The 18,117-nt window shown below is 35.8% G+C and overlaps 1 protein-coding gene across 3 annotated transcripts; it reads right to left on the bottom strand.

The window, feature by feature from the left end:
* Positions 1 to 5,948: 5,948 nt before the first annotated feature.
* On the bottom strand, positions 5,949 to 14,208 carry LOC131030491 (probable polygalacturonase). Of its 3 annotated transcripts, none has more exons than XM_057961330.2 (7): positions 13,118 to 14,208; positions 11,150 to 11,521; positions 10,057 to 10,177; positions 9,660 to 9,834; positions 9,416 to 9,486; positions 6,510 to 7,219; positions 5,949 to 6,326 (listed from the first exon to the last, which is right to left on the bottom strand). In XM_057961330.2, exons 1-6 carry the CDS (start codon positions 13,127 to 13,129, stop codon positions 6,558 to 6,560), a joined length of 1,413 nt encoding a protein of 470 aa, XP_057817313.2. In that variant the 5' UTR covers positions 13,130 to 14,208; the 3' UTR covers positions 5,949 to 6,326; positions 6,510 to 6,557. The 3 variants fall into 3 exon arrangements, with proteins under 3 accessions (XP_057817313.2, XP_057817312.2, XP_057817311.2); XM_057961329.2 differs by having other exon boundaries at positions 5,949 to 7,219; positions 13,118 to 13,227; positions 13,364 to 14,208; XM_057961328.2 differs by having other exon boundaries at positions 5,949 to 7,219.
* Positions 14,209 to 18,117: the final 3,909 nt, after the last annotated feature.

Below are 18,117 nucleotides of genomic sequence, written 5' to 3'. Positions count from 1 at the left end.
TTTGGTATCTTCCGGTACTAGTAGGATGAAAACACTCTACCCTTGTTTGAATGGTAGACAATCTTCTAGTACCTATGGGATGAAAACTTATTGGATTTTGTCTATTGGTGGCCCAACCAACACAAAACACCCATAAGATCTGACTATCAAATGTGTAAGGGGATACTTGTCTCACAACTGTCCTATTTGTCTAGTAGCCATACCGGTAGCCTAGTAGCCCTACCGGTTGTGTTCTCCAAACACAACTTAAAAAAATTTCAAAGGACAAGAGAAACTAAGGGCAGATTCAGATACCCTTTATCAAGCTACACAATTCACCAAAGTATTAGACCCTAACCACAAGTTGAAAGGTCTATACCCTTACTGTCCTTCGAGACCTAATTAAGCCAATTAGACCTAATTTACAAAAAAGTACCCCTTGTATTAGTCCCCCGACTAAACCAACACTACAAGGTGGGGTAAGGTGTCAAACCACAAAATACAAGGTTTCAGGATTTGATCCCATCTTCTTTATCTTCTGCAAGTGATTTTCACTTCTTCTGTTAAGGCGATCACATAGAGATGCCTCCCTGCAAACAAACACCAAAATATTATGGTACGATGACCCCTCTAACATTTTCCTACAGGTTGTTTGGTCCTCTAGTGAAAATGTCAGATTAAGGGCATCTTTACGGTGAAACCTTAGGTGTCGGGAGGGTTTGTGACCAGTTCAAATAGTTTTTGATGGATCTCTATAACCCAATTGTTACAAGACCTCAAACTTGATTCAAATGAAAGGTAAGAGACTTCTCTAACTCATCCAATTGGTTTCGGGCATCCACCAATCCATACTGGTCAGAAATGAACAGCAAAAACGTAGAATTTAAGAAAACTCCAAATATATTGTATTGCTCCAAACTCCGAAACATCATCAATTTGCAACAACTTCAACAACAACGCCAACAACCACCCTGAAATCGATCCAAGTGGGCATAATATAGCCTCCCTAACGGTTTCCAACCACTTTTCAAACTTTGGAACAATTGGAGGATTAGTTATCCCTTTTTACAATATTTTGCAATGACAACAAAAGTTGTCAACTTGCACTTTTCAAATTTGGTGACTCCAAGGTGTATTCGACCTATTCGAAGGATTGGCCTGATGTTTCTAAGATCAATATTTATTTGCGTGACTCATGCTTAGACTCCTACTGACCCATATGGTCATTTGACCATGGTGGCTTATAAAATACAACCACGGTAATGCCTTACATCAATTGGGTTTTATTGACTCACAAACCTATCAACCTATTACATGCGATCATTTTCACCTCGTGGGTGATATTAGGCTCTTTTAGGCTGCATTTGTGTCTTTGGGTGATCCTGCACCACTTTGTCTCCCTATTCCAACCAATTAATCATGGCCCTAACCTTGATACCCTAGATCTTATGGTTCTGAATGCCCCTAAGAGAGGTCATGGTCTAAGACAACTAATGCACTAGATCATGGTTGGAAGGGTCCATTTGAGTTTGGGCTTCTAGTCTCATGAGGTTGCCAACCAAGTCCCTTTCAAACCTCCTCTCATCTTTAGCCTTTTCCCTACCCACTGTTTGCTATAGGATTCTCCAACTATTCACATTCTTGATCCGTCTATTAATGACTGAGCCAGAATTGTCATCCCATTTATTAATCTATCAAATAATTTAAATAGCACATCTAATATCTTGATCCTTGAGGATAAAGTTGGCCTCCCTTATGTTAGGCATGACAACCTTAGAACTTAATGCTATTTGAGATTTAAGATTGAATGATGATGGAGAGGATGTATGGGTGTACCCTAATAGTGGATCCATCATCCTCTTGTTTGAAGGAGAACAAATCTTTATTAGCATAGAATCTATCAATTCTACAGTAAATTATCCTTCTTCCTTGTTGGTAGTTACACCAAGTGTACCATATGGACCCATATCCATTCTTCTTTCTTTCCAGGGGATCAAACAGCCTAAGCTTCTCCTTCATCCTAGACTAGTATAAATTCTCTCCACATTTCCATTCCAATTTTAGGCCTCTTGATTTATCTTCTTGATTCTCAATCATGTTAAAGTTCCCTCCAATAATCTAGGGGAAATCTGGGAGAGTGCATAACCACTTCTGCAAGTTAATCCTCTCTTTGCAATCATTAGCTGCATAAAGGGAGCAAATTCAAATTTTAATGTCTTGACTGCACAACCCTATTACATGAGGAGCAGCCATTATCCACAAGCTTATTTTTCCATTTGTCCCCTAACAAAATGATTGCTCCCCACTTGCCTTTTTCGTAATTGGTAAAATGGGTGAAGCATCTTTCTAGATATATTTAAGGTTCACATCCAATGTGAATTTGGTAGCTTTCACTTCTTGCAACATCAATATATCAATATGTCTATGTTGCATCCAAAACCTCTTGACAATATATTTCATGTTCAGGGTCTCAAACCCCTTACATTCCAAGACATACAGTATATATTCATGATCAACATTATTGAGTAGTGTCCATTGCAGCCTTAAAGTTGACAAAGCATTTAGGAAGTTCCTTATTAGTATCTTTCTTCTTAGGCAGAGGAGACTACTTTCCTTTAGGTCTCCCCCTCTTCCTTTTGGCTTTCATGAAGCGACCATTTCAAACAAGAATCAACACCCCACATTCATATTTCTTGACCCTCAAGGTTTGACATGGCAATTGCTCCTCTCTAGTAACCGACTCACTAGATAATGACAAAGTTTCCAGTCAGACTATAATGGGTGAGTTTTAGAGTTGTCCACTCTGAGACTCACCCTGTCTTTATCATGCGGTACAATGGCTAGGTCATGATTAGTAGAGAAAGCCTCATTTCCTATAAGGGGATTAGCAGTAATGATGCCAAAAAAGGCATTATCCTTATCAATGCTAAAGTTATGGTTATCATTGCGAGGAGGGGATGAAGGATTGACCTACATATCCCCAAGGGGAGGGGATTATCCATCAATTCCACCATCTTGAGGAGTATCATTATGAGAATCTGCAAGAATACTAAAAATTTTAATTTTTTTTAGGGGAGAAGCTCTCTTATTAGGGATAGGAAGATCAATCGTCCCACCCATCAACATAGAGGAATTCCTTCTTTCTTTGATATCCCTAACCATGGCTTTGACAATAGAGTGATTATATCTTTCAGTCACACTAATCATTGGCTACAACAATTGAGAGTCATCATCGATTGGAATTGAACAAGAATCAATGGAAGGGAGCTCCACAAAGGATTGAGCTATTTCCATCATACAATTTTCATTCCTCTTCAACTTTTCCAAAACAAGTTGTTGAACATTCTTGTGCATGGACTTGTGGGCCTTGGGAAGAACAAACTAGTCATGAGAATCATTCTTTCTATCTCTAACTTGGGCAAGAGAGATAGCAATAGCCAAATGAGGCAAGGGGTCTGCATTGAAGTCCCCAATTTTAAGGGATTCATAAAAAATGGGAGGAGCGATGACAACAGCGTTCACCACTGCCTTCAAAGAGTTCAAGCTTTCCGATGAGGTGCTTGAATAATGCTTGTAGGACCCTCGGGTGAAGGCTGGGAAGATGGAGACATATTACTAATTGCATGACTAGGGAGGGGATGCTTTAGGGGACCCAATAGGTTTATCCAGAGGTTTACGTTTTGTTAAAATCGAACAATTCCTCCAAATATGGCCCTCCCATCTACACAAAAAGCAAGCATTGATCCCACCTAGGGCTTCAATAACGCAAACCAAGAGGTCGTCATCAACCTTGATCTCTAAAAATCTAGGGAGATCTTTCTCGGGATTAACCAAGATTAAAACCCTAACATCCATGTGAGGAACCAAAGGTTGGGTGTTATCCACCCTAAGCACCTAGCCAACGAGTTCTAACAATTGGTGTATGAAATTCCAAAATAGAGGGGGCAGATTTTTAACCACCATCCACCTAGGGCAAGACAATGTCAAAATCTCATCAGAAATTGCCTCGAGGGCTCTAAAAGTACAATTTCCACTGGACCAAAATTGTTTATCAACCATTGCCGCTTGAGATTTAGGGTCATTGAAAAAAATAATGAAAAGCCCATTTTTGAGTCATTCTGCAAAATGTAAAATGAAACCCTAATTTCTTGATCCAAATATTTATAACCCATTCATCTAAGAATTTGCAGGCCGAGTACTTTGTGATGTCCACGACCATGAGAAAGACTGCAGTGTTTTTTAACCACGATTTCTCATTATTTAGAGCATCAATCATTTCAGAATTAGGAGAAATAGCAAGGCTAGAAATAGGAAGGGCAATCTGCATACTTGATCCTCCTCCTGGTTCACCATTACTTGCGGACAACAAAACCAAGTTTGCATCGAATTTCGTCATTTCAGACATGGAGAACGAGTTTTCAATTAACACATATTTGAAAGATTTGACACCATTTGCAAGGACGTCTCCTTTATTATTAGCATGAGAAGCCGAACTATTGACCTCGATGCTTGGAGTCCCATCGATACGGCCACATTAATCACTTCCTGCCTTGCAAACTAGAAGAGCCAACAAACACAGGCAACAATAAATGCAAAGATAAAACAAGAGAGACGGCAGGCTTACCTTGGTGGAGGAGGTTGTACGGAGGAAGAGAGAAGACATGCTTACCTTAAAGAGGAGGTTGTATGACCTCCTCCACACCCATGACGTCGACCCTTGCGCTTATGTATACCCTACCACGTATCGCCTCCAAAGTTGCAAACCCAATTTCTCTTCGAATCCACAAATCAAATAACTAGGACTAATTGAATGTAGTTTTTAAAAAATTTGACATTATAATTTAGTGCTAGTAAACTTTTAAAAAATTAAATAAATAAATATATTTAAGATATATATATATTCTAACTTTAATATGTTAGAACAACTGAAGTTGTCGCCTCTCCTAGCCATCTATATTTTTAATTTTATAGTTGAAACAAGTTTTGATTTGAGAAATTTTGCCAATTCCTTGATGACAACTAGAGATTTTAGCAGATGATTATTTCCTATGATTTTTCTAAATTCCACTGTGTTATTATTGTTAAATAAATATAATAGCAGGTATACAATACAACCTGATCCGGAAATTGTCTGGGAGAAGTAGATATAAATGAATCCCCATGTTCTGAAACTAAAGAATGTTGATATTCCCCCTGAATTACAAATGGACGCAAAATAAAATATTGGAGTCATGAATCCATGTTGCTTTTAAAGCGCATAATTTTGCCTTCTTTACAACGGGGAAAAGAAGGAAAGATGCAATGCAGATGTTTGCAGGCCCTGCATAATATGTTTTGTTTCATTTTTCTTTAAGTCACAACAAAAGATAAAGTCAAGAAGAAAATTTTAATCTTCAAATAGTTTATGGTACATCCAGCCTAGTCATATTGACTTCTGCAATTTAATCCTTTATCTATTCAAGATGGTGATGAGCTCCCGCAATTTCTATTTAATGTTTGCGAATAATCATTATGCAGATATATTTACAATAATTGTTAGGACTTCCTACAGGACTAACTCCAACATGCCTAATTTTTGCTTGTGTACAAGTTACACTGATCAGTCACAAACCCTACAGAGTTCACGCATTTTCTTATAAATCTAAATCCACAACAAATACCATTCCAGGGTCTTCACACTTCACATAAGCTAGTACCTTGCAGGGCATGTACTTTTTATTCATTTCATTCTCTGGTCTCTCTCAAGTGGAGATTTAACCTGTTAGAATAAAACACACCACTCCAAAGGAATTGAACTTTGTGTTAATTTAACTGTAAATGTAATTCAACGTTAGAAGACCAACACAGGGTCTGGTTAGGTGATTCTTACTATCCTCCAAATCACAAGAAAAATACTTAGAAGACTTACCGATGACTATCTAATCTTATTAATTCACAAGTCAATTTGAATTTGATGAGGTGTCCAACAGTTCAAAAATCACCTTGGAGGTATCAAAATTAAATTAAAAATGATGCTGTACATGATGGCATCAAAGCCAACAGGAGGATTACACATAATTTGAAGAGTTTCACAGCTAAATTTAAGCTGCTAGCTCTTGCTTACCAGCAACAAATGAATATGCAAAAAATCATCCAACCACCAATTACTGATTCCCAAAGGGCAACGATTCTCCGTTTTTTACAGGAAACTCATTAAAAGTGTACATACATGAATTTCAGTAGACTTCTAACTCATTGTTGAGATGGCACAGAGGAGCATCTTGCTTCAGTGCCAGGGTTTCAGTCAGAAGGGCTGTATGGTTTTGAGAGGAAATCTCTAATGCCAGGATTTCAATTGGAAGGCCTATCTGGTAAGAATAAATGCAGGCATGTAAGGTTTAATTGTAAGGGAAGAGCTGAACTTTATTAGATAGAAATAAAGAAGAATGTAGTAAATAGTTCAATATAATTCTGAATGCTATGGACACTATTGCCTACATAACATAGTACAAAAGGCATTGCAAAAATGAAGAATGGGATTCAGGATTAACCTAAACCAAAAAGGACAAAATCAACCACAAACAATATGTGCAGCTTGTTTAGATATCTTTGCTTGAACTGATAAAATGAGATGGACAAAATGATGAGCTGCCAGGGATTGGGTTTTGGAGCTGTGAACATGGAAGAGGAAAGACAGATTCTGAGAAGCCATAAACATTTGAACAGTTCCAGGCAGACTCTGAAGTGACATTGAAGGAAATATTTGACAGGCAAATCCCTGTGAATGGAGCTTTCCGGATTCCCTCCATGTAACCTGCAGTTTTGATATTATCTCCCACAATGTCTGTAAAGCTTATCCTATCAACATCTGGAAGGGCACTTGGATCATAGCCGTCATCAGGATGGTCACCATAGGACCCTGTAAAGGCAAATGCAATTTGCACATCTTTCAATGTCACCTTGGATATGAAGATATCTTTGATATATCCACCCCTGCCTGGAGCAGTTTTCAACCTGATACCATATCTTGAATTATAAACATTAAAGTTTTCAACTTGCACATCTGTGATTCCACCAGACATCTCACTGCCTAAAGCAAGGCCAGCACTTGTGGGTGTTTCTCCAGTAACATGACGGATGATAATATTGGAACTGGGACGCCCATAGGCAATACCATATTCATCCCAACCACTTTTGATTGAGATCAAATCATCACCAGTGCTTATATAGCAGTTCTCAATGCAAACATATGAGCTCGAATCTACATAGAAAAACAGAAAGTTAGTAGCAATACTTCAGATATTTTTTCATACTTCTCTAATTCCAAGTGCTAAACATAGGGAAATAACCATAAATAATTCTTATTTACTATTGGTAAGAAGAAAACTTTTTAGTCCAGAAACTTTGATGCCTGATTTCGTTCGAAGAGCTAAAGAAATGGAAAATAAACCCCAAAAAATTATTTGGTAATATTAAGTACCAAACTTTCAGTTTGAAAACCACTATATGTTTATTTGAGATAGTGTGTATTGTTTAAATAAACAAAATAATGGAATTAATTATTTTTTGTCACATTTCCTTACCTAAATTGGACAGATTCCTCTGGCTAATACCATGAACTTGGCAAGGTCAACATCTATGTGGGAAGCATCCCGGCAGGATAGGTCCTTGTGCAAACCAAAAGCTTAATTTTAGGGAAATAGTTTTTGTCCCAGCACGGAATCCTTGTTTCCGTACCTAGAGAGTTTGAAGCATTCAAGCAGGACATGCCTCTGTTGCAGAATCCAAAAGCTCAAATTTAAAGAAATGCTAATAGTAATAGTCCCAACATGGAACCACTGTTTTTATGCCTAAAATCTCCATACAGAAATCCTTGTTTAGGCTGCTTGCCGAGGTAGTGGGTAAATCAGAAAAAAATGTTGTTTTCTGTTTTTGTTTATGATGTATCCCCTTGGCAAAATTGAATAGCCCTATTAATGATCACATTCAAATTCTTTCAATTCCCTTGTATCACAATGCACTCTCAGTTTGTCCTCACCTATTGTCCACAATCATATCACATAAACAAAAATCTCTAGTGTTAGGTCAAAGGCCTTGACAATGTTCAGAAATATGAAACATGTCATCGAAGCACTCAAAGTTCCAATAAGAATATTGGCTAAGAAAACTCAGAAAAACAAATATGCTCAAGCATTAAAATCTCATGAAAGAAGATTGAGTTCTAGCTGGTGATGAAAAACTTTGGCTCTCTTTTCTTTGTTGAGCAACCTAAGTACACATCACATGCTTTAGTCACAAATGCCCATCATTGCACTGGTATGCCTATATATTCACATCCATTAAAATTGAAATCACCTTCGATGAACATATAACTGTAAATTACATAAGGACTTGCAGTAATCCCTTATGGTATTTCTGAATGGAATCCCTTTTCACGTTCTTATAGTGTATTTCCATAAAGTAGCAAAAAAGAAATGTTCACATGGAAGAGAGCATAAATTTAGAAGTTTGTGTTATGCTAAATTTCTGCAGCCCAAATTATGCAATTTGGATGTTAGTTTGGTTCCAGAAAAGTTGCATGTCATATTTTTCAGAAATTACAGGTTGCTCAGATTGTTATCAAAGTGTTTCAACTGCCAAAATCAGTGAATTTCTTTCCTGAGCTGTTAGCTGTGTAGAGTGCCAGTTTGCTATTCTTATTTTAGTTTGTAAAAACTGTTATTCCCTAATTGTAAAATATAAAACAGAATGCTCTATAAAGGGGCATAGAATTGTGAAAGTATGTCTCCTATTTTCTTAAAGTTACCATTTCTCAGTGAATAGAAGACTTTTGTATATGTGGAAGCACACTAGATACAATACAGACAATGACAGATACAACTGCAGACAAATTAAGCATATCCAAGTTTTACATCCTTCAGTATGGAGTTCTTGGTTCATAAGTAAATGCAGTCTGTATCAGCTAAGCAAAGTTGAAAGTATTTGACTTCTGTCTTCCTTTATTATATAGCACAACAATTAGTAAAAAACGATGCAGATAAGAGCGCATGCATAGCTGTGGAATGCCACCCTATGATGCACTGATTACAACTATGGTTTTATTCTTTCCATCGTTTAATTTGATAATGTAAATATAGTTTAAGAGTTTAAATAACTTGAAAAATGTAAAAGAACCATTTTAAGACTTCACAAAAATAACCAAAAATAAATGGACCAAATACAGGATACTTTTGATGAGAAACAGAAATTTAAATGAATGGTCAACATCTATACACAGACTCTTGCCAAAACTTTATTCAATCTAAGAGTATTATTGTCGTTGATGACATTTCAAAATTCAATGCTCAACAGACTGTAAAATTCAAATTCAAAATATGTACTAAAACAATAAGAAAACAGATCACCACAAATATTGGGGTATTTAATCTTTGTTAGTATAAAAGAAGAATCATGTCACCTGGATCAATTCCATCTGTATTAGGTGAGTGCGACGGAGCAAGGATGGTTACATCTTGAATGTGCACATTGCTGCATTCACCATAGATATCATTTGATTACAATATTATAATGATAGTCGATGTAACAAATTATTAAACAGACAACAGGAGTCTACATAGAGACTGGTGTATACTAATAATGAAAAGGTTTGGCATGCATATAAAAATCATCCACCTATCAGAGGAATTCACATGAACGCAAACCTGCAGTACACTGGATGTATATTCCAGAATGGTGAATTCAGGAATGTTAGATTTGAGATGACGACATCAGTTGAGTCTACCACCTCAACAAGATGAGGACGGGTGTAACTTAAAGTATGATTATGGTACCAATCCCACCAAATAGATCCCTGCCCATCAATAGTACCATTGTCACCTGTGAAAATGAATATACCAACGAAAAGATTAGAAACTATAATAAACTAACCAATGCCATATAAAATATTTAAACTAATGGCTTCCACAGCCATCTAATATTAGCATCTTTAAATGATTGTCTGCTCCCCATTCTAAGAAGGAAGGTAAACTAAGCATCAATAAAGATTAGATTTTCATGATCATGTTGCTTAAGATTACACCATAGAAAGCACATTTACACCTGTTATTACAACATCTGTCACATTGAATGCAGTTATAAGGCCGCTATGCCGTCCTCCACTTAGTTCCCTACCTCGACCATATGATGGTAAAGGGTCAAGCACTGGCCAATGTTTTGAATCCTGCATGAGACAAGCAATAATGAGAAAGGGCAATGAAAGTTGATAGAAACCTAAGATCATTCTTGTCATAAATTTCATGTAAATTAGACAAAGTTTCTCATGGTAGCCTCTAATGCATAGCATTTACAAAGATTTAGCACAAATGCTCATTTTATTTGTTGCTGTTTGTCTAATGATTAGGCAGAGTAAAGACTAAACTTGCTCCTCTTTCCACCTGTTGCACTAAAGTGACACATCAGATTATAGGTGATCCAAGGCAATGAGCATTTATGCATTTATTTCACATAGTATATTTTCTAGTTTCTTTTATTATCCTCCTTTTTGAGTTCCATTTGTACATTCAAGTAATCATCTTATTTCTTGCTTCATTGAGAAAGATATCCTTGAGCAGTGGACCTGTTCTTGTCCGTGGTTGGAGAGTTCCTTGGATTGGACCCGAATCATTCTAGATGTGACTGTTGGCATACCACATAATAGAGGTGGCTTTCTGTGGTGTGAGATTAGGGAGCTCACCTAGTGGCTGGGATTCAAACCTGAATGAATGTAATAAAAAGGTACAAGCATTTGAACCCTAAATGTAACCAGCTCAACATCAAAACTTATACTTTCTTGTGACACAAGGATCAATCGGAAGACCAATCCTCTTCAAGAACACAAAGGTGAGGCTTTCGACTTTTATCATTCACAGAACAGGGTGATTACTCTAACAGTTAGGTGTAATCTCTAGGCTGTCATAAAAGTTTACCTCACATTTCCAGTGCATATCCTTATAGAAGACTTTCTCCAAGTAAACACTCAAATTCATGTCTCCGTGAGTCTATATTAGCCATTTGAACCTTGAGCTTCACCAGCTCAAATCAAAATCATAATAATATCTCTTAGACCATATGTCAAACCTGTCCTATCCCATAAATATCCTACCAACAAAAGATGCAGGAGATTAATATCAGATAAAACAGAGCAAAAGATTACCTGTGATCCAAGAATTACTGCATCTTTGTCCAAGTTTAGAGTTAAGTGACTTGTGAGGTTGAAGCTCCCAGTCAACCATTTTCCTGCCGGAACAAAGAGCTGGGCACCACCTTTATCGGCAAAAGATCGAAGGTAAAATATAGCATTCTCAAAAGCATGAGTGTTAAGCGTTACTCCATCTCCCACAGCCCCAAATTCAGTAATAGTGACACTGTGAGGCCGAGAAGATGGAGCTCTCCTAAGTGAGCAAGCATCCTGCTGCTGTAGGTGCAAATCAGAAGTTCTTAATTTCCAATTCCTTTCCTGTAAGCCATCTCTGATTGCCTGCCCAACTGGGCTGATGCAAAAGAGGACCAGAAGCACAAAATATCCCTGCAAAACATGAGATTTCAATTCAGAAACACAATAGTTAAGTATCAAGTTATGGTTGGTTTGTATATTTTAAAGCATCTAACAATTGCATGGTAGTCAATTCATTTGTAATACTGAAAGCGAACCTTAACTGCAAAATTAATGAAATCACATTATTTGCTGCACTATCACCGAAACTATGAATCCTTGAAAGTTCTTCAGCATATTGACCTTACTTACATGAATTACTAGTTAGTGAAAGTAGTTAAACCGTATGTTCAGCCGGTAATCTGCAAATTTGATTCTTTACTATTGACTATTAAGCTATAGGGAAAATAGGATAAAAAAAATGGTTAGAGTTTTCAAGTCCTGCCACAAAACCTACAAAACTTTCTTTAATTTCCATAATACATGAATTTATAGCATATGAATCTTCAGTTCAAGCGCTGCTACTCAAATTGCTTGAATCTCTTTATTTAGGTTACAATATTGGATGCAGCGTGGCCAAAGTCTACAGAAATTAAACAGCGGATTTAACACAAAACTAATGCTTAGGTTTAGAATCAGACGCAAATTTGCTTCAAATGTGATTTACTTGTGTACAGTTCAGTCATGCAATAGAATTTACCGAAATTTACCATCATAAGTTGCATCGACAAGAGAAATAATGCCAAAATTAAGGCACACTGACAAAAAAAACTAGGGTTCTTGCTTTAATAAACCGAACCACATTGAAATTTGATGGAGAAATAGTCAACTTTGAATATCCACATAAGATTGGGAATGTCTACTTTATTTAGGTCAATATATTGAGGCACAATAGCCAAACTCCGAGGTATCTCAGGGGATGATCATGCCCAAAACTGTTGCAAAAGCTAGATTTCTCAGATGCATAAGTTCGTAAAGATCAAATTCGGTTGTGAAGTCTGAAGCCTACTATTATTTTACTTAGGGCACTATTCTTAATCTCTGTCCATTGAACAGACCATCATAAAATCTCAGAGCAATGTGAAGAAATTTCTTCGCTAGAGCAATATTCCCATCTTTTAGGCTCACTGGCCGAAAAAATTAGGTATATTGTTTGAATGCCATATCCTTCCGAAGTAAAATCACAACAATTTCGATTCAATTGTCGACTCTAGGGTCCAGTATTTATACTATTCGACTCATGCCTTTTCGTCTTTCGAGAACACTACAGAATTGGCTTTCATCTTAAAGCAATGAGAGGAAGTTCGCATCACGCAAACCGATGTCATTGAAATTTCGATTATTCTGAAAAAAAATTAGGGATTTTGCATATTGAATTTTTTTTTTAAATTAAATTTCAAAACAACTTCGGTCAAAACAAATAAGTTATCGACTTCAATCAGATTTATCTCCAAGGACCGAAATTTAACATTACAACACTAGCATTGTCACAGATTTACATGGTACAAAGAAATATATTTAGCATTACAACATTGTAATCAACATAGATTCATGTATTTACAGAAAACAGGAATGATCAAGAATGATTTCCCCGACTGGATTGTTGCGCTATTTGTTATTTCCGTCAATAGATCCGGCAAAAGATTGCGAATTGCAGTTACTATTAGCCATGCGGCAAAGCGTACTTACTAGTCTCTTCATGTGCAAGAGTTGCGGATCGAACCTTGGACGTGTCACCTGCTCGGCTCAACAAATCCTCTGCTCCGGGATCGTCCTTCAGCTGCAATAATCGCAGCCCTCTGACACAAGCAATCACATTGACAATGAAATGAAGGAATGAGGGAACGGCGTTTTGATTGACACCGGGTTAAATTAAGCAACTCTTATCTCCCTCTCAACTCCAAGTCCAACTCCAATTCCAAAAATAACACTCACCATGCAAACAGCCAGTGCATCCAATAATAGAAATCTTCCCAATTTAAACTCCCTCTTGTTAAACAAATTAATAATGATTACAATAAGGGAAGTCACATTTGCAGCATCCGCAACAGAAACAGCTTCTCCACCGCTTATTCTTCTCCATGCTTGTACATGCAGTCACGGTTTCCACAATTCAGACTCCCTTTTAAAAAATTCCTTTTTGTGCACTTATGTTAGTTGCTTGATCCGTAACAATGTCTCTGAACGCAGCAAAGCATGCTATACTCTGTTCTGCTCTCCACTACGCTGGTCCGCACTTTTGTTCCTGTGTGTAAAAATGAGTGTAATCTATCTGGACTGCTGCTCCCTAGGGTTCCGAAAGCATGTGCTTCTCAGACCCCGGGTCCCACACACCCATTCCACTACCCTACCAGCTGGACTGCTTAGCTGGCTCAAGCCCCCACTCCATCTTCCGCCACATAATTTTTCGACCACGGAATAAAAATCTCAGCCGGTAGCCGGTAGCCGCTTGCTGATGCAATAATACGCCATTGCACTCTGTAAATGTAGTATTCAGTCGCACTCTACCAATATTCCATGTTCCCGAAACGGGAATCTTTATTCGTTTTTTTCCCTCTCGATTGCACGCCCTGTCATTTTGTCATTCGATTGCACATCTCTTTTACTTATTTTTCTCCCTCTTTCCCATGCTTTTACATCGAATCTAGTTTTCCAGGGCTGTACTTGTTTGACAAAAACGGCAGAATCCAATATTGTATGTGAAAGACACATTTCTTCCATTCTGAGTTTTTTGCCCAGTAAATTGAGGTTAACGTAAAGGCGCCATGATTGGCAAGTAACTTTTCCCAACACAGTTGCCGAGTCAAATGTGTAGATAGAATTGGGTATAAAATAGAGCTGGTATGAGTTGGATATGAATACTATAAAGTGGGGTGGGAGCTAAATCCATGGCTGCCAACTTAGTCTGCGTAGATTTGTCATGCATAATTTCTATACGTGTCCTTCTCATTGACTAGGCCTTATAAATTGTTTCTCTGCCGACCGACAGTTGTCCACGTTCTCTAGTTAGTTGGGATATCCATGTGTTCAACCTTATTCTTTGTCCATCACACCATTGTTTATTTCTTTTTTTAATACCATTAACAAGGAAATGTTAATTTGTATTTCCCATGACACTTGTAGGATGATTACAAGTTCAATTTGAGTTTTAAAGCATTGTGGAAACATTCTAGAAAGGAGGTTGTGTGATTAGGTAGTTTTGCAGTTATGGTCTATTTAACATTCATTGTACATAAATGATGCTTATAGAAATCAAGTATCATGAGTTTTTAGGATTTTTGGATGGCATTCATTTCAGTAGTATTACTTTATTATTCAGAATCAATTGTATTTAACTATCTAAACCCCCACTTACTACTTAATTTGTAAAAGTTTTTATGAATCTTATCAATGTCGAGAGGTGTTCTACAATGGCAACAAGGGTGGAATGTAATGATGTGAATGTGTTAGTGTTAAAGGATTGTGCAAAACTTCCTAAAGGAGGTTGTGTGATTAGGTAGTTCTGTAGTTAAGAATTTTTATTAAGTATGAATCGTTTGTTTAACATTCATCTTATTTGCTTCCTTTTTTGGTTCATTTTTGCTATAGTTGTTGTTAATTGTTGTTATAGTGTTGTTTCTGCACTATGATTTTTAATAGTTTTGCTATGTAAAGGGTCAGTACCCTTGTTCTCACTGCATTATTAATAAAAAACATTCATTGTATTTAAATGATGTTTATAGAGGTGAAGTATCAAGATCTTTTAGGAGGTTATTCATTTGAATATTGTTTAGATTCAAGTGTACTTAACTATCGAAAAGGTCACTTCACTTGCCACCTCATTTACAAAAGTTTTCATTAATTTTGTTGCTTCATTTCTATTAATATTAACTAGATACAATGAATGCTCAGTGAGCCATTCATACTTATGGTTCTTATGAAAGAGCTCGTGTTTTCCTCAAATAATCCTTCTTCTAGTTGAATTAAATGATTATAAATGGACCCACAAAGATTTAAGTTTTATTAAGGTTGGGGTCTCATGGAAGGGGGGCTTCCTAAAAAATATAGCTAGAGTTGCTAAGATTTTTTAGGAATATTTTAAAGTTGTTGGTCTCATGAATTTTGTAGTGTAATTCAGCGTAAAAGTTTAAACCTTAAAATTTAAGGACTTCAATGGTCTCACGAATATAATACATTTGTCTTCTATACTATGTGAGTGATAAAAACGAGTTAAAAAAAAATCATTTTTTCTCCAAAACTATTTTTTAATGGAAATCTAAACTTAGATGTTTGACAAGTGGCAAGTAACATCACTAATTTTTCTCCTCGAGTTCTCTTTATCATCCTAATGATGGATCATGGAGTGCGATCCCAAACGTTGATGCAAAAAATTCTCTACACAATCTAATCCTGAAGCATCTAGAATAATTCACTATGGATTGTGGGAACTTGATATTGTTAACATCACTAAGTTGGTGGAGTGATTTCTAGACCCGCCCCATTTTACCTGCTCAAATATCCAAGCCTAAAAAGTAGGAGCTCCTATTTTCCATGAAAATATTCCAAATAATCCCATACCAAAATTTGTTTTTCTTCATGAAACCTCCTCTTCCTAAAAAAATAGAAGTTTAAACACCCATGAAACCCCACCCTAAATGTAATGTCTCCAATATAAAGAATCAAGTCTAATTGATAAAATCACACTTAAATAAATCTGACAAAATCGATACCCCTACCCTCAATCATTGACATTGAAAAAATATCAACTTAAATTCAAATTCTTAAATCAAACCAAAGAAAACAATCCAAACTCATTATCAAATTTTCCATTGAAATTGATTCAATAAAAGTTGAATAAAAACTATACAAGTAAACTCTAATAAAACATCTTAAGCTCTATAAAAGAGGAGTCAAAGGTTTAGGTAGGAAATAAAGATTCTTATATATTTTATAAGGATAGTTTATTATTATTTATTATTAAAATACACGATGACCGAATCCATGTCTAGATACACGAGAAGTTTATATGTTTAGTACAATTATTAATTTATGTTGGTTTATGATGAATAGTTTTCTAATTAAATTTAATATTTCGGAAAACATTATTTCGAGATGAACTGTGTTTAATAAATGTGTCGTCTATATTGAAATATGAGCTGGGTTTAGGTGAGGTGCATGGAGGTTACATTTGCAAAAATATAATTTTTTATAAGGAAAGTTATATATTTTAAATAATGGAAAAAATCATTTTTATGTGAGATTTTTAAATAGAGAGCTTTACATAATAAATAAAAAAGTTATTTATTTGTGATGATAAAATTCATATATTTATATTTTTTTTTTTTGTTTGATTTTATTTTTTTTTTAATCAAGGGGGATACATTAGGGGACCTCATCCCCATTACATATCTTTGAATTCCACTTCAAATGTCCCTATTGGGAATTGAACTTGGGTCTCCACAGTGAGAACCCAATGTTTTAACCAGTTAAGCTCAACCCCTTGGACATTTTAAATAGTATTTTAGTATTTTATTATACATATATAAAGATAAATGGTATAGTATTAGGAATATAAAGTTGGAATGATTTTTTTGATTTTTTTCTTTATTTATATATATATTTTTAGAGATTTGACTTACCATCTTTATTTACACATAATCTTATATATCCGTCTTGCCCATCTATTTGTCACACGTATTTATGCATCTACCTCCATTATATCATTTGTCACCTAGATCGTATTGCTATTCTATCTTAGGACAAATCTACACATACAAGGTTACCTCATGGTCACAAGCTTGTCCCTTCCCAATTTAATATTTAAAATTTAAATCTATTCAATTGGTCTCATTTACCCTTCTACTTTGAGCTAAGTAAACACAATTTTGGCAATGATTTGATGTTACATGCTAGTATTTAAAGGGATTCATTGCATCCATTATGAACATTGAATAACCATTAGCTATCATCAAGTACAACCAAGTATTGAATCAATAATGACGGATTTTGACTTTGTGCAATAAAAAGAGTAGAGATTCAAAATCTTAGGCACTTATCTATTTTATTTAGATTGTTCAATTTCAAGGGATTGATTAAAAAGTGGGGCCCTTACAACTTAGTTGTGTGACAATCCTACTAAGGTATTTATCAATATCGATTATCCCCAATTTTTAGAAAAGATAGAGTAGTGAATAATGAATCGAGTGAAGTTGTAGGACAAACCCTATAGATTATCAATATGAACCTAAATCACAAGGAAATAGTTGTAATCATGAGTATTTCCTAGAGCCACAAACTTGTATTCTAATAAGAGAACTCTAGCACAAAACAAGAAATTACATAAATACATAGAAACTATTTTCAAGTTTTAAATTAAATATATTCCAAAAACACGTTCATTTGACATCATTCTTTAGTTATTGAGCTAAATATCACCCTCCTTCACATTCAATTTCATAACTTGGCATTCGATTATTTTGAAGTATCAATATCTAGATTTCACGACATATAAAAATGTATCGAGGCTAAGTCATGCTATGCATTTCATCAAATTATCCTAGGTTATCATTAAGAAATCATTATTCATTTTGGTGAAGACTTCCAATCCTACACACCTCAACCTTCTTTCTAGGGCTTTATATCAACATTTTTCTAAGATTGCATCGTATATTTAGGTCCTTTAATATTATTGTTCTTCATTGAAAAATCAT

Source organism: Cryptomeria japonica, chromosome 2 (assembly GCF_030272615.1).
Source record: "Cryptomeria japonica chromosome 2, Sugi_1.0, whole genome shotgun sequence".
In the NCBI taxonomy this organism is placed as follows: Eukaryota; Viridiplantae; Streptophyta; class Pinopsida; order Cupressales; family Cupressaceae; genus Cryptomeria; species Cryptomeria japonica.
This window is presented reverse-complemented; position numbering and strand designations above follow the sequence as displayed.

Excerpts from the sequence above, each read along its gene's own strand:
- LOC131030491 (XM_057961328.2), bottom strand. Across the intron at positions 10,178-11,149 it reads CAGTAATTCTTGGATCACAG|GATTCAAAACATTGGCCAGT; the intron begins GTAATCTTTTGC and ends TGTCTCATGCAG. Across the intron at positions 7,220-9,415 it reads TACAGATGGAATTGATCCAG|ATTCGAGCTCATATGTTTGC; the intron begins GTGACATGATTC and ends TTTTCTATGTAG.